The sequence below is a fragment of the Pollicipes pollicipes genome, unplaced genomic scaffold (genome assembly GCF_011947565.3).
Source record: "Pollicipes pollicipes isolate AB1234 unplaced genomic scaffold, Ppol_2.1 Scaffold_7261;HRSCAF=8764_pilon_pilon_pilon, whole genome shotgun sequence".
NCBI classification, from domain to species: Eukaryota; Metazoa; Arthropoda; class Thecostraca; order Pollicipedomorpha; family Pollicipedidae; genus Pollicipes; species Pollicipes pollicipes.
The window spans coordinates 11,381,243-11,403,711 of record NW_023597054.1 but is presented as its reverse complement, the minus strand read 5'-3'; the positions used below and the strand labels follow the sequence as shown (position 1 = coordinate 11,403,711).

At 61.0% G+C, this 22,469-nt stretch overlaps 1 protein-coding gene across 2 annotated transcripts; it reads left to right on the top strand.

Moving 5' to 3' along the window:
- The first annotated feature begins 7,745 nt into the window (after positions 1–7,745).
- Positions 7,746–17,419, top strand: LOC119112477 (RNA-binding protein Musashi homolog 2). 2 transcript variants are annotated; one of them, XR_005095722.1, is made up of 4 exons: positions 7,746–7,814; positions 12,616–12,902; positions 13,145–14,021; positions 16,909–17,419. XR_005095722.1 is itself a non-coding variant. In XM_037236678.1 (3 exons), exons 2-3 carry the CDS (start codon positions 12,621–12,623, stop codon positions 13,928–13,930), a joined length of 1,068 nt encoding a protein of 355 aa, XP_037092573.1. In that variant the 5' UTR covers positions 7,746–7,814; positions 12,616–12,620; the 3' UTR covers positions 13,931–16,506. The 2 variants fall into 2 exon arrangements, 1 of the variants encoding a protein (XP_037092573.1); XM_037236678.1 differs by lacking the exon at positions 16,909–17,419 and having other exon boundaries at positions 13,145–16,506.
- The last annotated feature ends 5,050 nt before the right edge of the window (positions 17,420–22,469 follow it).

Genomic DNA, 22,469 nt, shown 5'->3' with positions numbered 1-22,469 from the left:
GTTAGCACGTCAGAGGTGTAGTTTCAAATTCAGTTCGGGGTTTCAGCCCCCCCCCCCCCCAAGAAAGGCGTTCCTGGAGACGAAAGTGGGCCTAATTGGGGGAGAAGCCTATTTGTCGGCTATTTTGAAGGTGGGTTTGGGCATCTTCTCCCTGTTTAACCCCACCCAGCTCATGCTGTGAAACTGTGCGCGTGAACGCCATAGCTGCACACCGGCACTGGTTCAGTGATGAGCGGGGGTAATGTCACCTTTCTGGCTGAATCAGATGCCGACATCAAGGGCAGATGATTCCCTGTGCACGCTCTTAATTCATCTACAATATGGAGTTTGCAGTGCTAATATCGACCCTAAGATGCTCTGAGACACCCTGATAAGCCTTGAACATACATTTACTGAATGGTATCGCCGGGCAGACCAGCACTGTGGGCTGCACGTAACACACAACAAGCATGACGGACGTCAGTATCGGTGTGACATTCCAATGACATTCTGGACGGTCGGTGCCCAATTAGGAATAATAGCACACTCTTGCCAAAATCCGGCATTTTAACTTACCCTGAAATAGCCCCCATGCGCACTTAAAAAGGCGGGCCAGGTGCAAATACCTAAAGGAGCGAAAAGTTGTGCATTGAGCCACCTCAAACCGGAATTTTTAGATGAGTGAGTAGATCCTGTCAAACAACACCGCATGCTTCATCAAATTAATGCACCACTAACTGGTTTAAATCGGACCAGCGTCTGATTACCAGATCGCCCGGATGCCGTTCCCTAATTGCGCTAGTTTGTACCTGTAAGATAGCACTCAACGCACCGGTTATAGCTTGAAAATTGTGATTGTTCGCTTCCTCAATCAAACGTGTAAGTGAAATTCTGATGTGTGGTAGTATTATTTAATCGGTACATATTCTTACGTTTGCAGCGTCGGCACTATCAAGTTATTTTCTGTGTAATTTACCCAGACAGCTACATTACAACAAAATGACGATTATTGCGCCATTATGTTGGGACTGATGCCGTTTTGGCGCATGTAGTGCAGCTATGACTTTCGGGACATTTATGCACATTTTCCCACTTGCCTTGCATCGTTAAGTGGTATTGTAGTGGAGTTCGAGTGTTATCAATACTGCATGGTGCAGAGATATCTGTGAGCCGGGTGATGAATGATGAATCCAACTCTCTGTGTAGCCACTAGCCTTTGATGTTTTCATCTTTGCGCGTCTGCCGGGACACTCCTTGTTCTTGATTACTTTGGATATTGGAAGAAGTTAAATAGCATGTGTCTAGTGCCGACGAAGATGTGTATTGGAGACCGGACACATTTCCAGTGTGTTTAGTTCATGGTTACATAGACGCAAAGCCGTATAACAACCGCAGACCTTGTTTTATAACAATAATGTGTGCAACCAAAAAGGCATGCGCAGCCGCCAGAGACGAAACCACCAACTCTTTCCAAGGGAGAGCAAGCATGTCGAGAGCAAAAACTCTTAAGCAAATGTGGTGGCGCCTTAGGAGAATCCTGAGGCCTCACCGTGCTTATTCGTTGCATTTTCTATTTTTAAAAAAAATTGTTTCAGTAGCTTGCTCCAGCCCCCATCTACCCCAGCCCTCATCTAACCACCAAGAAAAAATCCTTCAATTTCGCTCACTTTTTCAGAAGTATTTGCTAGGTATATGTAATTAAATATAACCTCTTCTCAGTTTATGAGGTTTCAGGCCTTTGGAATCGGGGCCTTGCTCAGACTGGAGGGCTTCCTGTGTTTTTATGGGACTGTTTCCTTTGGATCATCCGGGCCTGCTGTCGACTAATGCGACCTGATATTGGCCGTCATAAGGCTTCCGACGGAACAGAGATTGTCGCATGTGTTGGTCCTCCTCTTGATGCAATATAATTTATTCTCGGTCCTCACGGGCCCTTGTCGCATAACGGAACTTTTTGAACTTTCGAGAAGGCAAAATCATATGTCTGTCTCCATTTGAAATGAAAGGGTGGGGCTGTCGTGCTCATGTGGTGGTGCAACTACTGGCAGCATAAATTCAGGATATTCGCACATTTACTCACCATTGTGTGCCAAGACTAAAGTTGCAAGCCCCATCGATCTACTTTTTTGTGATGTAAATTGGATCGCATCACGTTTTTGTCAGAAACGCTCAGCGAACAGTTGAGCCCAAGACCAAGTTTGCTCGCAATTGCGATTGATGTGGGGTTGTGAAGGAAAACTGGGTAGGTATTTTTCACCAAACTATGTCGGACCTTAGGTCTTCAGGGTCAAATTCTATTTACAGAATCAAATTCGGATTGATGAGACCCCCATAACTGAGCTAGAGAGTAATCGATCGGGCTCCGAAGACCTTTTTCTTCATCAGGAGCCCCGTTTTCTAGGTCATGAAGTCACTTTCATAAACAAGGTAGCAAATCCTCTAGACAAGTAAGCCCAATGTCAAGTTGAGAAGACCCATTTGCTGGCCCGGAAGGTCTTCGTTACGAACTAGGAGCCCACTTTTCTGGGTTAAGAGGCACCTTATGCATTCAGGAGGCCTCATTTCGGGAACAGGATGCCACTTTCATGCATTAAATGGCTGTATTTTGACCGACTTTCATGGATCAGGATGCCCTGTTTTTGGATAACGGTGCCCCTGGATAGATTTGGAGGTCCCTTCGTGAATCGGAAGTATCCTGTGCTGGATTGGAGGCCCCTGTTTGTATCAGGAGTCCCTGTCTTGGGGTAGCGGGACTGTTATGCACAATAACCAAATGTACCCCATTCTGGATTTTCTAATCGTCAATATTTCTTTATTTGGATGTGATACATGTAAGAATTTAATAAAAGGCATATGCCCTCGGTGCTTCTCCCCCTTCAATTCGACACTTATCAGGGGACCGCCATGCGAGGAGGCACAGTTTTGTCCAGGAGGCCCCCTTGAACATCCCCCTCCCCCAACACAAAATATGTGGCGCTGGTCCTGCGTTTAAGTGCAAGTTAGTCAGCCCGCCCACTAAACTGGCAATTTTGACACGGACAATCTGGCATTAACCGTGACGTCATATTACCTTTTAATGACGTAATCAAACTATAACGTATTGAGGAGCGCATTTATTAACTCGTGGAGTTTTGGCCTTTAGAAAATACGAAAAGCCTAGAGCAGTCTCATGCACTCAAAAGAATACCAATGGTTACAAGTGAGCTTTTTCAGTCATAGCTGAGGCTTACCTCAATGCCTTCAAATGTGGAGCATTTCCTGTAATGAGATATATGGTTAGAAACTACGTAGTAGCCCACTGTTAAGCGTTCTGGAATTCACTCAGCTTCCCGGGTGTTGGTATGTTTATCAGCATCTGTTTGGTTCCAAGGTTAAAATTTTCCAATCCGACATCACAGCTTGTCATTGAAGAACGGTTTAAGAGGCGTGAATTCTCGCACATCTGTCTAGTTTTCACGTTCATGCAATCAGAACTCACAAATTAAGATGCGATTTTCTGTAGGCTGGTTATTAACAAAATTGTTGCGCGAAAAATGTCAGCTGACCGAGGTCATCCAACAGAGTCGGTACGTGGACTCGACTTTGCTAGTGTTTGTTCTACCTTGATCTTGCGGCGAAGTTTTTGTGGAACATCAGCCGCACTTTCGTCTTGAAGAGCGAATATGCGCTGTTATGCGTCGCGGCGGCGACGCAGTTTAGATTGAGATGATTTACCCGCCTACCTCGTCATTGGCGAAGCAGGAGATAGGCCTCGTCGAGAAGCACCGATGGGGCACATGACGACGAAAAGTGTACCTTAGCTCTGTGAATGTGCCTGCATTCGCTTCTGAATGGGAGTGTTTTCCCACTTAACAGGTAGGTGGGAGTCACATCCTGGCTCCTAAGAATTGGGCCAAATCGGGGGAGAGACCCTCGTTTTGACAAAATTTGCGACAGGTTTGGTGATTTCTTTTGCCTACCCCTGACCATATTGTGCCAACCTAACTCCTGCCTTTGAAGAAAGGGTCTCGTAAGCTGTCGTTAACGTTTGATAGCTGAATCCAAAGTGGAATCCTGAGTGTGGTTTGGGGTCTTTTGTGTTCAAGTTATCTGCGACCCAACTAACAATGCTTTCGTTATGTGCATAACCAATCAGTCTGGCGTTGCTGCCGGTGCCTCTGTTTTTGTTAATTAATTCTAACTCTAATTTTATTTTTATTATTCCCCTTTCATCAGAAAAGCGTGCCATGAAATTTTCCCCTGCCCGCCCCTGACCAGACATGTCACGTGATCAGTGCGCCACCATGCCGCCCGCAGGCGATGACCTTGAACCAGTAGTCGGGTCGACCAATGGGAGTTCGCTAGTGGCGGCGGGATGGCTACTCCACTGGAGCTGGCTCTGCTGCGCGCACGCGACGCGGGCATTTGTGAATTGTTACCGAGGGCAGTGCGATGCTGAGGCATCATCCGCGCCGTGCGCGCCCGGGCCGGGCCCGCCGCCTCCAGCAGCAGCAGGGCCCGCTGCTGATGGTCTCGCCCTACCAGCTGGTCTCCGCTGCTTACGCCTGTCCGCCGTCAGGTCGGTACGCCGCGGCACCGGACCGCGGTCCGGCCCGCCGTCGCGCCGATCGCCGGCAGGGCCGGTCCAGGTGCTCCGCGTGGGTGGTGCGCCCCGCGTCAGCTGGACTGGGTCCGTGACGTGTGCTGCTCTCCGCGATACGCCGGCCCGGGGCCCGGCTCGTCCGCGGCGCGTGCGGCGCACGGCTCCGGCGCCGGCCGGGTGACGCCCGGTGCGGCGGCGCGGCTTCCGGCGCCGCGGGGCGTGCGTGACCCGCTATCCGGCGGCCCGCGTCCTGACGGCGGCCGGGTTATTGTCCCGCCGCGGCTGTAGCCGTCAACTCACTGCAGCCGTGATAGGACAATAGCGCGGCCGCCGCCGCGGGCCGCTCGCCGGCCGCCCGGCCGGCTACCTGTCTGTCGGTCTGTCGGCAGGGTGCAGCCGACACTGGCCGGGCGGTCCTCGCTCTGGTCCCGGTACCGGACGGCAGAGCCCTTACCGCTGCTCCGTCGTCCCGCAGGGCCTGGCCATATCGCTGCTCTATCCCGCGGGCCCCTCGTACCGTTCAGCCCGTCTTTCACGCCTCATGTGTAGTGTGAGGACTCGAACCATTCGGGCGATCTTTTGTCGCTGACATTTCATAGCTATCTGCAGGGTCCACCCCCACCTCGTCCGCCTAACGGCCCATTGTCTTAAGCTACGGGGCGACGTCGCCGCGGGTGCCACAGTTAGCCGGGATGAAGCACCGCGACGGTCGGCCGCGCCAGGTCGCCGAGTGGGCCGGCTGGCGCGTGTCGTAGCTCCGTCGGACCGGACTGGGTCGGGCCGGAGTCGACAGCCGCACGGCTGGCTGAGTCTCCCCGGCCGCAGCAGGCCTGGATGTTCTCCTCGACGACCTGTGGAGCACCGACGAAAGCTCTGAGCTCTGGCCGGCTGCGGGTTAAAATGGTCGGGTAGCGCCCATGGGTCACAGGGATGGTTTCTTGTCGGCATGCTTCGCAGACCAGGTGACCGGTGCATTGCACTGAAAATTACGTGGGGCAAACTGTTCATTGCTGGTGTTGGGATGAGTATGTGGCTAATAGGCAAGGCGTAAGGCAGCATGATTTCTCCTGCGAAATTTAGCAAGTATAATGCCCTATAACGCAGCTTCGACTCTCGGCACCGTTCCTGAGTGGCAGGCGACGCGGCCCGGGATGATCAGCGCCTGCGTATTGCCTTTGCGCTTGCACGCAGTGCAGCAGCACTCTTGCAAGGCTTCAACAGCAGGTCATTTTGTCTTGCTGCTTGTTGGCTCCGTTGAGTTATGTGTATTGAGAAGAGTGCGATACAAACTTATTTCGTTTAAGAGCGACGCCACGAGTAAGATGATGGCGGTTATGAATGTAACTACGAAATGACTGTGATGCTTGTGTGTGTATAACATTCATATACAACATTGTTTATACGTTTGCATGACGTCTACGTATAGCATTCGTTTCATGCCATTGTGTGTTTGTGTTCTGCTCGACTCTCGATTTTGTGCTTAAAGCACACAATCATGTGATAAGCTACGCCGCTAAAAATTACAAGTTGAGTGGATACGGTTGGATACGGTTTCCCGGAAAAGCTCTGAGTTGAAGGTTTCATCCGGAATACACGTAGTATTTCTGTCCGCACCGCTGCAGCTGAGAGGTAATAAGCAACAAACATGTGGCGGCGTCTGGCTAGGGCAGATGTGGGATATTTTGCGGTGTATGGCTAGGGCGGATGCAGGACAGTTTGCGGTGTGTGGCTAGGGAAGATCTAGAACATTTTGTGAGTTTGGCTTGGGCAAATGTAAAACATTGTGCGTTGTCCGCCTAGGGCAGATGTGGGGAAAGACGCGCAGCTCACCTAAATCTGCCCAGTCTTCTTCACTCGAGGCGTGTCGGGGCGCGCACCGTCCGATTGCGTGTTGCGCGTCTCGTACGATCATCACGAAAGCGAACAAAAAGGCTCGGCGTGCCTTGCGTTCATCGAACTGTAGGCGGTCGGGAACAGATGTGCGGGGCGGCGAACCGCTGTGATGCCGAGACTGCTTCTCTTAACGGCATGCGCTGTCAGCAAGTGGGCTGTCTGCAGCCGGGATAGTTATTCAGTCTCCGGTTGCAGTAAACCGAGGATGACCTACTGTGCACGTTGACTTCCTGTGTTATTCTGGCCGGATTGCACTGCTCTGAAATACGCTGAATATGGGTATCGGGGGCTAGTGATCTTCAATTTCCGCAGAAGTTAAGACATCCCGGCACTTTCGGCGCGCAACCAGTTTTGGCTTAGTTCTCTTCCGTTGGCGTAGGCATTTCTCGCGCACAAGTTCCTCGACCGAGGTCTCCGCCCCGCGGCGCGGGCTGTCGGAATTGCCGGGTCCATCCTGTTCCGGCATTGCGTCCCATCTGCATCTCATCGGCGTTAATTCACGTGCGAGAGCGCCGGCGGCCGTGTCGTCGTGGCCGTCTGACCTGGACGACGGATTGAACCGCGGGGTCGCGCGAAGCCCCGGCGATGACCCTGGCCGGGGTTCGGCGTCGCCTTGGCGTGGAGTGCGTGTTGGGAGCGGGGGCCTGGGCAGAAGCCCTAAGAGGGCGGTGCGGCCACTCACGGAGTGAGCTTAGTCTGGGGCGCGCAGGGACGGTGCCGGTCTGGGATCGGCGTCGAGTGACCGGGCTGACCCGGTAGTCGGTTCGCGGGCTGGCCGTGGCGTCGAGCGGCGCTGGCGGCGAGCAGTGGCCGCACAGTCGGCGGCGGCGCTCCAAAGCCGGTTGCCTGGCTCGGCGGCGATAAGCCGCCCCGTCGCCTGGCTCTGCGCGATACGGCGCACGGCCGGCCGGCCAGCCTGGTCGCGGCGGCCCGCGACCGCCTACCCGCGCCCTGCACAGCACGCGCTGCGGCGGGGGCGGCGCCGCAGGGGTCGGGTTCCGGGCCGCGCCGCCCCCTGTGCCGCCCGTCAACTGCCGGCGGCGCCGCCAGGTGGAGGGTTTTTGCCGGCCGGCAGATGGCCTTCGGCCGGGCGGCGTCCCCTCGGCGCGCGGCTCGGCCCGGCGCCGACAGAAGTGAGCGCCCGCCCGCCAGCCGGACGCGCCGTCCGCCCTGTCCCGGCCGGCCTGTTTGCCAGTGTGAGCGCGCGCGGCCGCCGTCTGCAGTGTGTGGTCGATATTGGCGCCGGAGCACTCTCGCCGCCGTGCAAGACGCGCGCCGCCGCCGCCGGCGTGCGCTCCATCCAGCGCGGTCGACCGCGACCGGCGGCCGAGAGGGCCGCTCGGGCTGGCGCACGACCCAGGTGAGGCGGAGCGCAACCGCCCGTCGGCCGGAGAGGTCTGGCCCATTTGGGCAGCGCCACGGCAGACGGTCATCAGACAACAGTGGACAACTAACACCCGTGGCGGGTGGACGCACGGACGGGGTCACGGGGCACGGCGTGACGACCGGGGTTCGTGAGTGTGGCGGACGGTGCGGGTGCGTGGCGTCCGACCGGTGCGCCGCTCTGGGCCGCTTTTTGCCTGGGGAGAGCGCCGCGGCCGGCTGGCGGCACAAAGGCGCTCCACCGGCGCCCGGCCCGCTCCCGCCCGAGCCGGTTGGGGGAGCGGGCCCTCGGAGCAAAACACGCGCCCCCTGCGCCATTCATGGTGGCCGGCCCCGCGGCTGACGTCACGGGTCGCACGCCCGGCTGGCGCGGGCCGGCGAGACTTCGGCTCCGGTTCATCAACTAGAGTTTTAGGGCGCGTCAACTGCAAAAAGTCATGCAGCCTAGTCCACATACCGATGTCGCTCTCCCGTCACATGTTTGCCTCTGGAGGCGGATTTACATGGATGCTTGCCTCCGTTACGTTTCCCTGGGCTGTAATGGTGGTGGATTGTTCATCACAATATCAGCATACATCACTGTGCCGTTTAGTGATCCTTGGCGTGTCAAGGGAACAGTGTCGCGGCAGATGCATGCATCAATTTCTGGCCCGATCTCTGGCGCAAGTGGAGGGCTCGCCGCCGCCTGATGCTCTATGCGAACAGTCCGGCTCTGTCGCCACAGCTGCCACTGCTCACCGCGAATCGATCTCATCGCGATGCATAGGGCACGACTGTTAATTCTTCGGCCGGCCGATCTCTTTCACCGTCTGAGCGAAGTTTTGATTAAATTCGTCTGTTTTCCGGCGTCGGCGACGGCCCGAGTCGATCGGCAGCCCGCTGGACCGTGCTCCAGGCCGCGCGAGGCCGAGCCGGCCCAGTGGCGCCGCTGCCGCGCGGGGCCCGCTGTTTTTCCCAGCGGGCGAGATCGGGCCAGAGTGCCGACGGTCCATCTGCCGGGCCGGCTTGGGCCCAGCCTGGTGCCATGTGCCCGATCGGGACGAGAACGGAACAGACTAGATCGGGCCAGAGCGCCGACGGCCCATCTGCCGGGCCGGCTCGGGCCCAGCCTGGTGCCATGTGCCGCTGCGGCTGTGACGCGATCCGAGTGGTGTTTGTGGGTGGGACGGGCGTGTTTGCCAGGCCCGGGCCGGCGGCCGGCGGCCGGCGGCGGCGCACTGTTCCGGTGCTGGATCCCGTCGGCGATCGGACGGCTTGGCCCGGCCGACACCATCTGGCCTGGCGCGGCGCACAGGTCAGCCGGCGGCGCCCGTCCCGATGCCCGTCACGTCGGTGGCCACGCACGCGCTGTCTGTTGCTGACGCTGCAGCGGCGCCAGGTGCTCGGTCTCTGAAGCCCGGCTGATTAGCCGAGGCTCGGCGGCAAGGCCTGCCGAGCTCGCGTGAATCTCACGCTGTGAAGACGCGATCTGTCCAGGACGGAGAACGTGGCCTGGCGGTTCGTCGTTCCCAACACCCTTTCTCTGTAGCGCCCATCTCTGTCTCTGCCTGTGTACCCTTTTGTTAAAGACCTGTTCAGCCAGCATAGCGGAGCTTTCAAAGAGCTGAAACGTGTGCCAGTTTGTTACACCTTCTGTATTTTGTTTCGCAGCCTGTTCGTAAGAGCAAAATCGCAGTGTGCATACTGACCTGAAAGGACTCAATAATAGATAAACTAAATGAATGCCCGTAATGCGCTTTACTATTTTTAGATGTTTCAAGCAGACCGTGGATTCGTAATGTCCGTAGCCAATGCCGCGGTGGGGGCTTAAGCCACGTTGTTTCTCTGGATGGGTGTAGTTATTTAGTCGAGAGCAACGCATTCTGAACAAAACCCGCATAGTCCGCCGGCCAGTCCGTGCCGGGTCGCCAGCCAGTCCTTCCTAGTCCGCCGACCGGTCCAGCCCGGTCCGCCGGTCCGGTCTGCCAGTCTGCCGGTCCGGTCTACCGGTTCAGCCTGGTGCGGTTTACCGGTCTACCCTGGTCTGCCGGTCCGGCCTACCGGTCCAGCCCGGCCCACCGGTCCGGTCCAGCCCGGCCCACCGGTCCGGCCCAGCCCGGCCCACCGGTCCGGCCCAGCCCGGCCCATCGGTCCGGTCCAGCCCGGCCGGGTCGTCCGCCGGCCGGTCCTGATCGGATCAATCCGTCCGGCCGCCGATGCAACGCGTGCCGGCTTCATTAGCGAGGACGACATCGATTTCTGCATTAACTAATCGGCTGGGCGGATCGCATGCGGCGGCGCCATCAGCAGCGGATGGCGTCCGCTTGTAAGATTACCGGGCTCCCATCGGCCGGATGCTGCGCGTCTGTCAGATCGGCACCAGCGCTCGTCTGTCGGACCGGCACCAGCGCTGGTCTGTCAGACTGGCACCAGCGCTCGTCTGTCGGACCGGCGCCAGCGCTCGTCTGCCGGACCGACGCCAGCGCTGGTCTGTCAGACTGGCACCAGCGCTCGTCTGCCGGACCGACGCCAGCGCTCGTTCGCCGGGCCGGCACCAGCGCTGGTTCCTCGGACCGGCTCCAGCGCTCGTTTGTCGGACTGGCATGGGCCGCCTGTATGTGACGTTTGTCGGACCGGCATGGGCCGCCTGTATGTGTCGTTTGTCGGACCGGCATGGGCCGCCTGTATGTGTCGTTTGTCGGACTGGCATGGGCCGCCTGTATGTGTCGTTTGTCGGACCGGCATGGGCCGCCTGTCTGTGTCGTTTCGCCAGATAGGATAGGATCAGCCGGTCGGTGTGACGTTCCGCTGAGCCCCGCCGGCGGCGACCTCCCCGCGGGCGCCGGAGCTCGGCGGGCGACTGCCGGCGCCGTCTGGTGCCGCTGGTGCCAGCGCTGGCCGTGCTGCTGGGTGACGCTGACGCCGTGGCGTCGACTTCGCTCTGAGCAGCGTCATCGGCGGCGCCATACGGCGGCCAATGGCGAGCTAGCCGCTGATTGATGCTCGGTGTGTCGCCGCGGTGACGCGTACCGCTCTCAAAATAATCACCCGGCAGACGAGCGACGTGCCAAACCGCGCCGGTGTCGGATCATTCTATTTTGATGGCCGGCTCTCAGTCACTGCAAATAAACGCGGCGGCGGCGCCACGTGGTGCGGTCGGGCGGCCCTGTTGCGCCGCCGGTCCGGTGCCGGGGCCGGGCCGGGGCGGCTGACCTTGCCGCGGCTGGCGGCCCGCCGGCCGGGTCCGGCCCGCCCGGTCCGCCGGACTGTTGAGGTAGGCCGGCCGGCCGGCGCGCGCCCGTTTGGCGGCCGGCCGGCGCGCTGACAGCCCGGCGGCCGGCCGGCTATCGATCGCTGCATCCCGAGCCGGCGCAGACGGGGGCGCCGCCGGCCCGGCTCCCCTGCCGGCCCCGGCACCGGGTAGACGGGGGACCGGCCTCCCCTGCCAGCCCCGGCAAGTGTTGAGAGGCGACCCAGCACCAGCAGCGCCGGCGTCAGCGGATGACGTAGCCCACTGCCCACCCCGATCCGGTAGAGGAAGGGGATCCACCGTCCTGCTAACCGGGAGCCGGCTGGGATGGGGGCGCCGCAGGCCACACTTCCTTGCGACCTTGAACCAGCGTAGCTGGGACCGGGCCGGGCCGGTCGTGTCCTTGCTCCTCACCCCATCGACGCGCCAGGCAGCGATGGAAGCCGGGGTCGCGACGTGTGGCCTCCTAGTAGGGTCTGCCGAGCGCCGGCCTATCTCTGATGGGACGGCACTGCCGGGCGGCGCTGTCTCCGTCGGCCTCAGACGGCGACAGCGCCGTCCGTCCGGCGGCGCTGCCCTTTCGGCCTCGCTATGGCCGCATTATCTCAAGGCCGGGCCACCACGGGCTCCTCGCTTCCGTACTGCGATGACCGCTGACAACGATGCTGGGGCTGGCACAGACGCTGACGTCGGGAGAAGCAGCGGAACACGGGACATGTTGGCAGCGGGGTGGATGCCGAGGACACCGCTGACACCATTACTGAAATGGAAACCGGTTAGCCCTCGCAGGCGCCATCTCCCCAGCGGGGCGGAATCGCCGCCCTCCATAGACCTGGTGGACCCATTTCTCGGAAGTGGACCAGCCGTGTCATGCTGCTCGTTTAGTCGTCCTGGCCGGAGTCGTCATCGGGGCTTAACGATGTACTCAGCAACAAACGCTAAATGGCGTCGCCTTCCTCCCACTCTGGCAGGAAGGACGGGCATCGCGGGGAATCGAAACCCGTACCGCTGGTTGTCCAGATGCGTAGTTTAGCCATCGCACCGCCGGCAGCCGCAGTCGGTGCCGCCAATGACGGCGGCCGAGGGCAGCGCGCTATGTGCTCGGCAGCGGCGCCGCGCGGCGGTCCGGGGCCGGCCGCAGCGCCCACGGCGCTGCAGTCGGGCTGGCTCGGCCCGGCACCGCTGACCCACTCCCGGGCGAGCCGGGCCGCGTGTGTCCGGCGAGGCGGCCGGTCACGAGCCGGGCGCGCCGTCGTGTCGCCGCGCCGGTCGGCATCCAATCGGGCCTGTAGTGCATATTGCATGTGGCCGCCTGTATCGACCGTTCGGCCGAAACCACTTGGGCAATTTCTCCTGCTTGGTGGGCTCGCTCCGGCCACTCATGCTCTGGGTTCGCCGGCACCGCGTCCCGCCGATGTCTACCAATCGCCCACAGTCGTCCACCAACCGCTGCTCGCGTGAATGATCCACCAGCGAGGGGATTGACTCGGGGCACTGGCGCGATGGGCGGACGCGCAGCAGCTGACATCCGCGCCCGTGTGTCCGGCAGGTGACATGTCTCTGATGGTGGCCAGCAGCAGCCTGTTGGGCGGCGCGCCGCCGGCGCCGGCCACACCCGTCGGCCCGGCCCGGCTGGAGGCGCGACGGCGCGACAGCGGCGACTCGGAGGCGCGCTCCACGCACAGCTCCAGCAACAGCACCGCCGATGACCATTCGCCCAACAAGATTTTCGTGGGCGGCATCAGCTTCCAGACGACACCCGAGAAGCTGCGGGCGTACTTCGCGCCGTACGGCACCATCCTGGACGTGATGGTGCTCAAGGACCCGGCCACGAACGTGAGTGAGACGCGCCCCAGGGGCCGGGTGTGTCGCAGGCTGCTCGCACAGCGCGCTCAGGCTAGCGGCTAGGGTAGTGGGCTGCTGTGGTAGCGTCCGGACAGTGCGGGTCTCGCTAGCTCGGGGGTTAGACTGTGGTCGAGGCTAGTCTAGCCTAGCGGCGTTCGGGGTCGTGCGTAGCTGTCGTGCCGGGTAGCGCAGGTGTGCTGGTGCCCGCCGCTAAACGTGCCCGTCTATTGCAGAGGAACCGCGGCTTTGGCTTCGTGACGTTCGCCGACATAGAGTCGGTGAACAAGGTGCTCAGCCAGGAGGAGCACATGCTGGACGGCAAGAAAATCGATCCGAAGCTGGCCACGCCCAAGGGACAGAAGGCGAGCGGCGACCTGATGATCCCGCGCAAGGTGTTCGTGGGCGGCGTCAGCCAGGAGACCAACTCGCAGGAGCTGCTCGAGTACTTCTCGCAGTTCGGCAAGGTGCTCGAATGCTCGCTGCAGATGGACAACAACACGAAGCGGCACCGCGGCTTCGCGTTCGTCACGTACGAGAACGAGGAGCACAGTGCGCGCGTGGTCAAGAAGCACCACCACGTGATCAAGAACAAGACGGTCGAGTGCAAGTACGCGCAGCCCAAGGAGACGATCCAGGCGACGGAGCGCGCCAAGCGGGCGCAGCTGCTGTCGGTGATGCAGTCGGCGGCGGCCGGCGGCTCGCTGACGCCGCTGGCGGCGCACGTGCAGCAGGTGCAGCAGCACTACTCGCGCGTCATGACGGCCGGCGGGCCGGCCTTCTCGGGCCTGTCCAGCTTCCGGTACTCGCCGTACTCGGTGCCGGTGGCGGCGGCGTCGCCGTCGCTGGGTCAGCAGCTGGGCGGCCTGCCGGCCGGCGTGGCACCGGTGGGCGGCGCGCTCTCGGCGGCCGCCCTCCAGCCAGCCGCGCTCCCCTACCAGTTCGCCAACATCGACATGAGCGGCCTGCAGGGGATCGACTGGGGCGGCGCCGCGCCACTGTACGGCATGTACACGGCCTAGGTGGCGCTCCACCCGCCCCGCCGGCGGCGGCGGCTGTGAGGAGCGAGAGCGAGAGCGCGAGAGACTGAGCGAGAGCGACGGCCCGGACTAGGTGTGTATGCTGGATGTCTTTCATGGTTGTGGTAGACAGGCAGCGTAGAGTAGCCGCTGGAGGCTCAGCTCAGCTCAGCCACTGTCCGATTGAGACGACGGCAAGGCGGCGCGCGCGGTATTGACAATAGCATAAGTTCTCAGGGGTTTTAAGTTATTTATTGTCAAGTTGGCCCTTGGGTTGTGCGGACGGCGTGGTGGCGACCGACAGTCGGATGTCCGCTCAGATCTCATGTAGAATGATTCAGTAGTACAACAAAGCGTCACATCCGCATCTTGCCAAACCGTCATCTCCCGATTCCTACATACGATATTACCCAGAGCAGTGTACATAACTGTTGTGCAGCGCTTGCCGAGCTTGTGTGTAGCTGAGGTGTACATCTGTAGCAGGTCTTCCACTGTCCGAGCTCTGCACGCCCCGGCGAGCGGACCTCTTGTCTGCGCCCTCGTCTCTCAGTTGTCACGCACCGCCCCGGGTGCGCAGCATATCAGAGTACTCGACCTCACCGTGTTGTAGTAATAACAATGGCAATAACGGGCGGAGGAGTCACATCCCTTGTACTCCATCTAAACATGACCACCCACGCATACGCTCACATACATACATACATACACGTATATACATGCATACATGCATCCATACATGCACACGTACAAACATACATACACACATACACTCACGGACTCACATGTTCACATATGCGTCCCTCATGGGCTAACACCTTTCTCCTCCCCCTCGTCACCCTTCTCAAATCCCTCTTGCTCCCCATTATCATCCCCCTCCACACACATACACACTTAAGTACGCACCCGTGCACACACTCAGACACATGCACCTTCTGGAGAGCCCCGGCCCGTTTTCGCACGTGTTGACGCGCTGTTGTGTGCCATCTCCCTCCTGACGCCGTTCTCTTCCAGTTCGCGCAGTATTTACCCTCAGGCCGGGCGGACGGGGATGGGGGCGGAGCCCACCGGCCGGGCCCGTGGGGCACGGACGGAATCAAAAGGCGGGCGGCGCTCGCTCGCCGCAGAATCTCGGGCCTGGTCGCCCCCCAGCAGCTAGTGTAGTGTGTGGGAGGGGGGTCGCGGTGTGTACGGTGTCTGCGCGTGTCGGGCTCGGCGATCCCAGCTGGCTAGTGCTGGAGTGCGCTGTACTGCAGCCTCTGACGCCGCCTGAACGGGACTGCAAGGCCACGAAACTGTAGCTTCGGACCGCAGGTGGACAGAACCGAAGCCCGGTGGACTGTGGATCCTGGCCGTAGTGGACAGGGCTCGAGTCCGGTGGACTAGGTCCTGACCCCGTGCGGACATCGCTGCAGCTCAGTGGTATACAGTACCCGACACCGGGCGAGCAGGGCTGGAGATCAGTGCAATGCAGTTCCTGGCCACTGGTGGACAGGGCATACAGTTCAGTGGGCTACAACCTGACCCTAGGTGGAAGAAGACGCTGTAGAGCTAGCGGAGACCTCCTCAGGCACGCCTGGGCAGAGATAAGAGAGCAGTGTGCAGGATGTATTGTCCGTAAGTCCGGCCCGCTGGTGCCAAGAAATTCGCTGGGCCGTCGCGCGGAGCACAAAGCTGTTCTTCAGTGCCAAATACTCTTGACCGCCGTCTCCCCACCTCTGTCTGACATGTTGTCATAGCAATAACTTGCAGATAGACTTTAGTTTTGTAAATGCGTACTTCGTGTTCAGTACCCTAGACTGAGAGCTGGATCTTCCCTCTGTGTTCGAAAGGAATGTGTCGAGGCGGGCGGCCGGTCCGCGTCCGGCGGCCGGGCCCGGCCCTGTAACGTCACGCACGGGCACGCACCGTCGGCCCGGCCGCCCGGCCGCCCGGCCGCCGGCCGCCCGCCTCCTAGCCGTAGGTCTTTCTCTGGCCCCCGGCCCCGTCGACTGTGGCTGGTAGCCGCCCTCTGTGAGAGGCGGACGGGTGCAGGGCGGCCGCGCTCCGCCCCGCCGCGTGCTCTCTGGTGACCCTGGCGGCGCCGTCGCAAACATGCAACAGGGTGACGCCTCTGTTCAGCCCCCTCTCTTTCTATCTGTGCCCCCTCTGTGTAGACTCTCCTATTACTATAGTGGTCAGACTTGTGACTAGTTAGCTTAGACGCTGCGGCGGACCCGCCAGCGGCCGGTTTTTGTATATAACCCTGCGGCTAGGTCCGGCCCGCCGGCGTCCCGCGGCCGACCGCCGCCGACTCGCCGTCGGCCGGGCCGCCGGCAGGCCGCGGCCCAGTGACCTAGCATGGGTCAGTTGTGTCGTGTAGATCGCTATGTAGTTGTTCAGTGGCTGAACTTTCGTTTTCCTTTATTCCTAGTTTCCATGCATTGTAGTAGTTCTCAATGAATAAACGTAGACACGTAGCGCGGCTTGTCGGCGCCATCGTCGTCGGTTGACAGAGGCGGGCATGCGGTGGACGTGTCTCCGCCGGAGACCGGTGTCCTGGCTCTCTCGCTCTCTCTCTGTCCCGAGCGGGCGCGCCGCCCCGTCGACGACAGCCGGCCGAGGAGCGCCGGCCGTCGGAGGCGGTCGTGGCCCACCGGCGGCCGCGCCGCCCCAGTAGTAGCTTCCAGCTCCGCAATAACAACTGTGCCTAACAGCGTAGTGCGCTTGGCGCCGCGTTCGGCCGGCGAGCATGCAGCCGGCGGCGCCCGGCCGCTGCGCGCGCGTCACGCTGAGACTGCTGTGCCTTCCTCGCCCGCTGGCCGCCGCCCGGCCGCCGAGGACGCGCCCTCATTCGCGAGGGCTTTTTCGGAGCGTTTGTGGCGATTTTGTACCGGACGCTTGTGTGTGTGTGGCGGGTGTTGGGACGAGGTGGCGCCGCCGCCTGCGAAGGAGCGATCTCGTGCTACCCACCGACCATCGAACTAAACATGCCTTATTTTCAGTATGTGCTCAGAGCGAGCGTCGAGCCCAGGCGGTAAGAAGGAGCGACATTCCAGAGGTGCTCTAGTCTAGATACGGCAGCTCAAAGTTTGGGTAGCTTTATGTAGACTGCAGATTTCGGAGAAAACAATCAAAAGCTTCCATGCGTGATGCGGTGCCGTAGTCCGCCCAGTCGCGTAGCTGTTTTGAATGGCGGAAACTCGTGTTGTCGTATTATGGCCGTGTAGCGTCGGATGCCCCCGAGTGCACCCTGCAGGCGGGACCGTGCCGTATCCATAGTCGCGTGCTCAGTCGGCCCAGCATCGGCCGGGCTTCAGCGACGCCGCAGGCTGCCGCGAGCTGGCCGCCATTTCGCGTGACAAATCACGGCCGGGGCTAACTGGTCGCCGGCCGTCCCGGCGTCACCATGGAGACGCACAGGATTTATCGCCTCGGGCGCAAGTCGACCGGCCGGCCGGCTGCGTCCAGCCGCGCCGGCCGGTGTCGCCGCCGCCTCCGCCACTGCTTTCCTCTCCTCTGTCGGCGCCGGGCCAAGGCTCTGTTGCGGCGCTGCCGGCCGCCGTGCCGCGCGCGCGCCACCGGGGTGGGAGGGCGCACCCCGAGCATGGCGTGCCACCGTCACCGCCCTCGCCCTCGCCCTCGCCCGACGGGCGGCGGGCCGGCGGAGCTGTCTCGGCTCCAGCGCCGTCGCGCCGCCCGCAGCCTGGCCGGAGCCGGCGGCTGGGCGCCCGCAGCGAGCCGACGGACGTCAGCGCGGCGCGGCCGCCTCAGGCGCACGGGTACCGTCGAGCATCTTCCAGACATCTCTGCCTTATCTCCTGCGGTGTGTGCGTGCGTGTGTCTATATTTTGTAAGCAGCGTAGCGTGCCGTCTGTCGCCGACGACCGTCTCGACCTCCGAACAGGGCGGGTCCCGCCGGCAGTGTTGTCCTGAGCAGCTAGCTCGGCAGGGTGTCGCTCCCCGCCCACCTCTAGTCCCTTGGTCGGGCCGCCGGGGAACCGGCCGAGCTCTCCGGCGGCCGGTGCGCGCCGCGACGCCCGGCTCCACCGGCGCGACTTCAGGTAGACGTTTCACGAGCCGCGGGTCTCCAGTAGAAAGACGTGGTTGTGATTTCCTACATAGCGCATAGGTGCAATACGTAGCCTTTACGCCCAGGGTAGCGGGCAGTGTTGGTGTGTGCTCCCTAGAGAATAAACGTTGATTAGTGGCGCCGGGTTGTATTGTGTAGCCGCCTTCACAGAGTAGCCCCCACTAGCCATGCGGGGTCTCCTTAGGGCGCCGCGGCGGACGCAGTGTATAGACGTCTAGATGCCGCGGACTAGCCGCACCCAGACTACAGGTAGACTGGTGGAGAGCCAGGCTGTTAGCCGCCCTAGAGATTCGAGTCGAGTCTGGCCCGGCACCCTGCCGGTGGACAGGTGCCCGTGGATGGAAAGCTGTGCGATAGACACTGGGGCATGCCGCCAGCGAGCCGTCCCGCGTCTGTCCGACCAGAGCAGTAGACGGCGGCCAGGTCTCGGCCAGGTAAGGGTGGGTCTGCTGGCGCTGACCTGGCGATAGCCGGGGGAGAGGGGACGTGAGCGGCCAGCCGTGCTGGATCAAGACAAGTGGCATTGCCGTAACCAAGGCCTCACCTGGGAATGTCTGTGTAACAAATGGTTCCCGAGGGGTAATGGAGAGTGGTCCGGAGGGTGTGGTGGCGAAACTGCGGCAGGGCGGCCGTTCGATCGGGTCACCGATTTGAGCCGTCCTTCGCCCAAGCCGCGGAGCGTCACCCGCTCGCCAGGCATGAGCGGAGATCGGCGGCCTCATCTGGTCCCGCGGAGAACCCCGCCGGATGTTTTGGTGCCTGATGTTGAAGTCATGTGTTTAACACTGCCTGCGGTAGATGAGTTCATGGAGACACCATGAGCGCGAAATGTGTGTTGCTTCTGAGGATTTGTGGGTGGGTAGTAGGTAGATACGCACGTAGGTAAGCACGTAAGCTGACATTTAGACCACCAAGCAGAGTTTGATGCAGACCGGTTTTGGTGAGGGCAGGTCGTGATTATCGCTCGTTGGCATATGTCCAGAGGTCGACTGCGAACTACTGCTTGTTTTGCGCACGGTTCCGGTTTCTAGCGATGGCCGCATACCATTGGGAATTGCTGTTTCATGCTGCGTCTCTGCAGTCCTTTACCGTCTTTCAACAGGTATTTCCCGTTTTTCGGCCGCACTGTACCAGCACTTATTGGAGCACTTGAGCGCACCGAAGCATTGCGTTTGTGCAGCAACGCTATTCGAAAGGAAGGCAACGCGGCTGGTCACTCCAGCAATGCTGGGCAATCTGCTCAGAGTACCCTTATACCCTTATACCCTGGTACCAGTTGGTGCCCGTTCGTACCCGAGTTGACCGTTCAAGCCTGAATTTCAATGTGTCTGTCACCGGAGGTCGGTGACCTTGGATTCAATTAAAATCTGGGGTTGCACAAAAGTGCCGTATGGCGTGCCCGGAACACCAGGCGGAAAGTGGCGGCGGGTGCTTCGGCGGACCGATGGCCTGTCCGGTCACGGGATCGGCACTCGTCCCATGAGTCACTGTGGAGCTCCTCTTGCTTGTCACCCTGTCGTCGGTGTTGGCGGCGGTCAGGGCTGACTCACCGCTGACGTGCTGCTGAACGCGGAAGGTCGGCCTTCTGACCGTCCGAGCCGACGCTGCCTTATGAGGACGTTGTGATGTAGATGTGGATACAAGCATGGAGTTACGACGTGCCAGCGTATGCTAGACGTACAGTCACGTGTGGTGCTTGTTTCAATATTGGTATAGATACCTTCCGTTGGCCTTATTCCGGTGTCACTGCGCCTCCTGTGTCCACTTACACCATGCGCAGCTGTGATCCCACGCCTTCTGATCACGCCGTATCAGCGCACCGGTCTGAAATGGCCTGATCTTCCGAGAGTAGAGCTGGGCCCAAACGGCAGTTCTGAAAAGCACATCGGTGAAACCAGGCGTAGCTGCTAACATGCATGTTAGGGCGGCGAGATTGCCGAGTGCGCAGGCTTGCAGTTTTGTTTGTCCGGGGCCTAGCTGGCGGTAGCGGTCGGTGCCCTGGTGCCAGACTGACGCTGGCCGTCCTCGAACTGCGAGCACGTCACCGCCGCAGAGTTGGCCGGACCGGACCGGACAGGCTCGCACCGCCCTCCCGTACTGCACGTGCGCTCGTCGGTGCCGATGTACGCCAGCTGCCTGTTTCGGCCACCTCCACCAGCCAGTGCACGCCTGGGCAGAGCGGCGTCCCAGGAGTCGCTCCGGCGGACGGCGAGGGTGACGGACCAGTGCACGGTAGCATGCTCCGGAAGCTGCAGCAGCTCGCGGCACGTCCAACTTGCTGGAAGACTGCGACTGTATTCACGTCTTTTTTTACGAAATGCCCCCCTCGGCACACTCGAGAGCATAGGTGGACGTCCTAGGACGTGGCAGGTAGCGCATACTGACAGAACTCAAGAGCATAGGTGGACGTCCTAGGACGTGGCAGGTGGCGCATACTGACAGACTCGTGAGATCAGTTCCCGTTTCGCGGCCAGAGGCAGCAACAGCAAAGACAGTGAAAGGATAGCTACAAACCGAAGCCTACCGTGTGGAAATTAACGTTTTCCGTGCATCCGTAGCAACAAGTGCCTGTCCGTGGGTAGTTGCTCGCCCGGTGGACGCGATTGCCAGCAAGATTGCGGCAGGAGCGGCCGCAGGTAAGCAGACACTAGCTAGACCATGCACTTGCACACGTCGGACGATTAGATAGCTAATGTGTACCTCCGGGTCAACAGCCAACGAGCGTCCGATACTGGGGACTGGCGCCATGCCCCCTGGTCACCGTGCTGTGTCCCAGGGTCTTCAAGCACGGCTCTGCCCTGGATCGGGTTTCAACACCGTGTCTGAGACCGGCCCCCGGATCACGACACCGTGTCTGGGCCGGCCCCGGGCTACGACACCGTGTCTGGGGTCGGCCCCCGGGTCACGACACCGTGTCTGGGGCCGGCCCCGGGTTACGACACCGTGTCTGGGGCCGGCCCCGGGTTACGACACCGTGTCTGGGGTCGGCCCCCGGGTCACGATGTCTGGTCTGGGACCGGCCCCTGGGTTACAACACAGTGTCTGGGACTGGCCCCCGAGTCGCAACAGTGTGTGGGACCGGCCCTCGGGGTCACGGCACAGTGAGTGGGACCGGCCTCCGGGTCGCGACACCGTGTCTGGGCCGGGCTGCTGGGCTGCCTGGCGCTGCCGTGACCCATGGGAGCCGGGTTCCCGCACCTGGCAGCGGCGGCAGCCCTCTCCAGCAGGTGGAGGCGGCGCCGGAGCTCGGGTAGCTGTACAGCGGGCCGGCGGCTGAAGCTGCGCGCCTCGCACCTGCAGCCGTCCAGCAGGGGCCGGTGGCTATTGGGGCGCCCGAGGCGGCCCCTGCCCCGCGCGCAGGTCCGGGCGTGCCTCCTACCGAACTGCGTCGGCCACTGCCGTTCGTTACCAGGGCCCCTGCCTTCTTGGGAGTTTTTATACGCACCGGTTCAGACCGGCCGTGTTTAGCTGTGTGTATTGCTTGTGAGAAATCACTCGGTCTTTTAGTGTCCCTGACCGAAACGTATTGCCTTTCATAAATCGCTTCACGACAATGAGACGTCAAGAAACGGGCGATACCAATGTGACTCCTAAATCAGCTTGCCATTGGCGCTTCTTTCCTTCCATTCGTCCATCGTCCCAAATGACCCATTTATTTCTTGCGAAGCGTATCTATTCTACAGAACGAGTGCGATGCGTCTTTCCAGAGTGCTCACGACTCTGAAGCTGGGATTGCATACCGTGTATGGCAGTTTTCCCAATAAAGCACGCTCGTGATGGTGGGCCGTGTGTGCGACTGGCGGGTCCGCAGCAGTGCAGCGGTGTCTCACCTGGGGCCGAGGCCGGCGGCTCCAGAGACTGCAGACCAGCGCCACCAGCAGGACGCGGGCTGGGTTGGCCGTCTCAGCGGGCGGGGTCGCGTCAGCAGGGGCCGGAGCCGGGCGGTCGGCCTCACCTGGCCACCGGCCACGCAGTACACCACACAATGCAGGGCTATCGGCAGTCGGACGGCGCCGGCCGCGTGTAATCGCGGCGCCTGCCGGCGTCGGGCGGCTCGATAAGCCGTTCGTCTGAGAGCCCGTACGTCACGCCTTCCGTCCGCCGTGCAGCCGGCGCGCCCGACGCCGTGTCTCGTCCTCTGCTAGAGCCCGCTGGAGAGGTCGCGGGCGGGGTGGCGTCCGGGCGCGATGTCACGTCACGCCTTCCGTCCGCCGTGCAGCCGGCGCGCCCGACGCCGTGTCTCGTCCTCTGCTAGAGCCCGCTGGAGAGGTCGCGGGCGGGGTGGCGTCCGGGCGCGATGGCCAGCGGAGGGCGGAGCGAAGGGGACAGGGCAGTTTTAAGCATATTCGACGGGAGCTGACGGAGGATGTGTGACTACCTGACATCGCTGGGACCTTCTTCTGTCTTTGCACCTTATCGTAAAGCCCCGGACGCAGTCAGCCTTGCACTCTGAACGCCGCACTCAAACTGCAA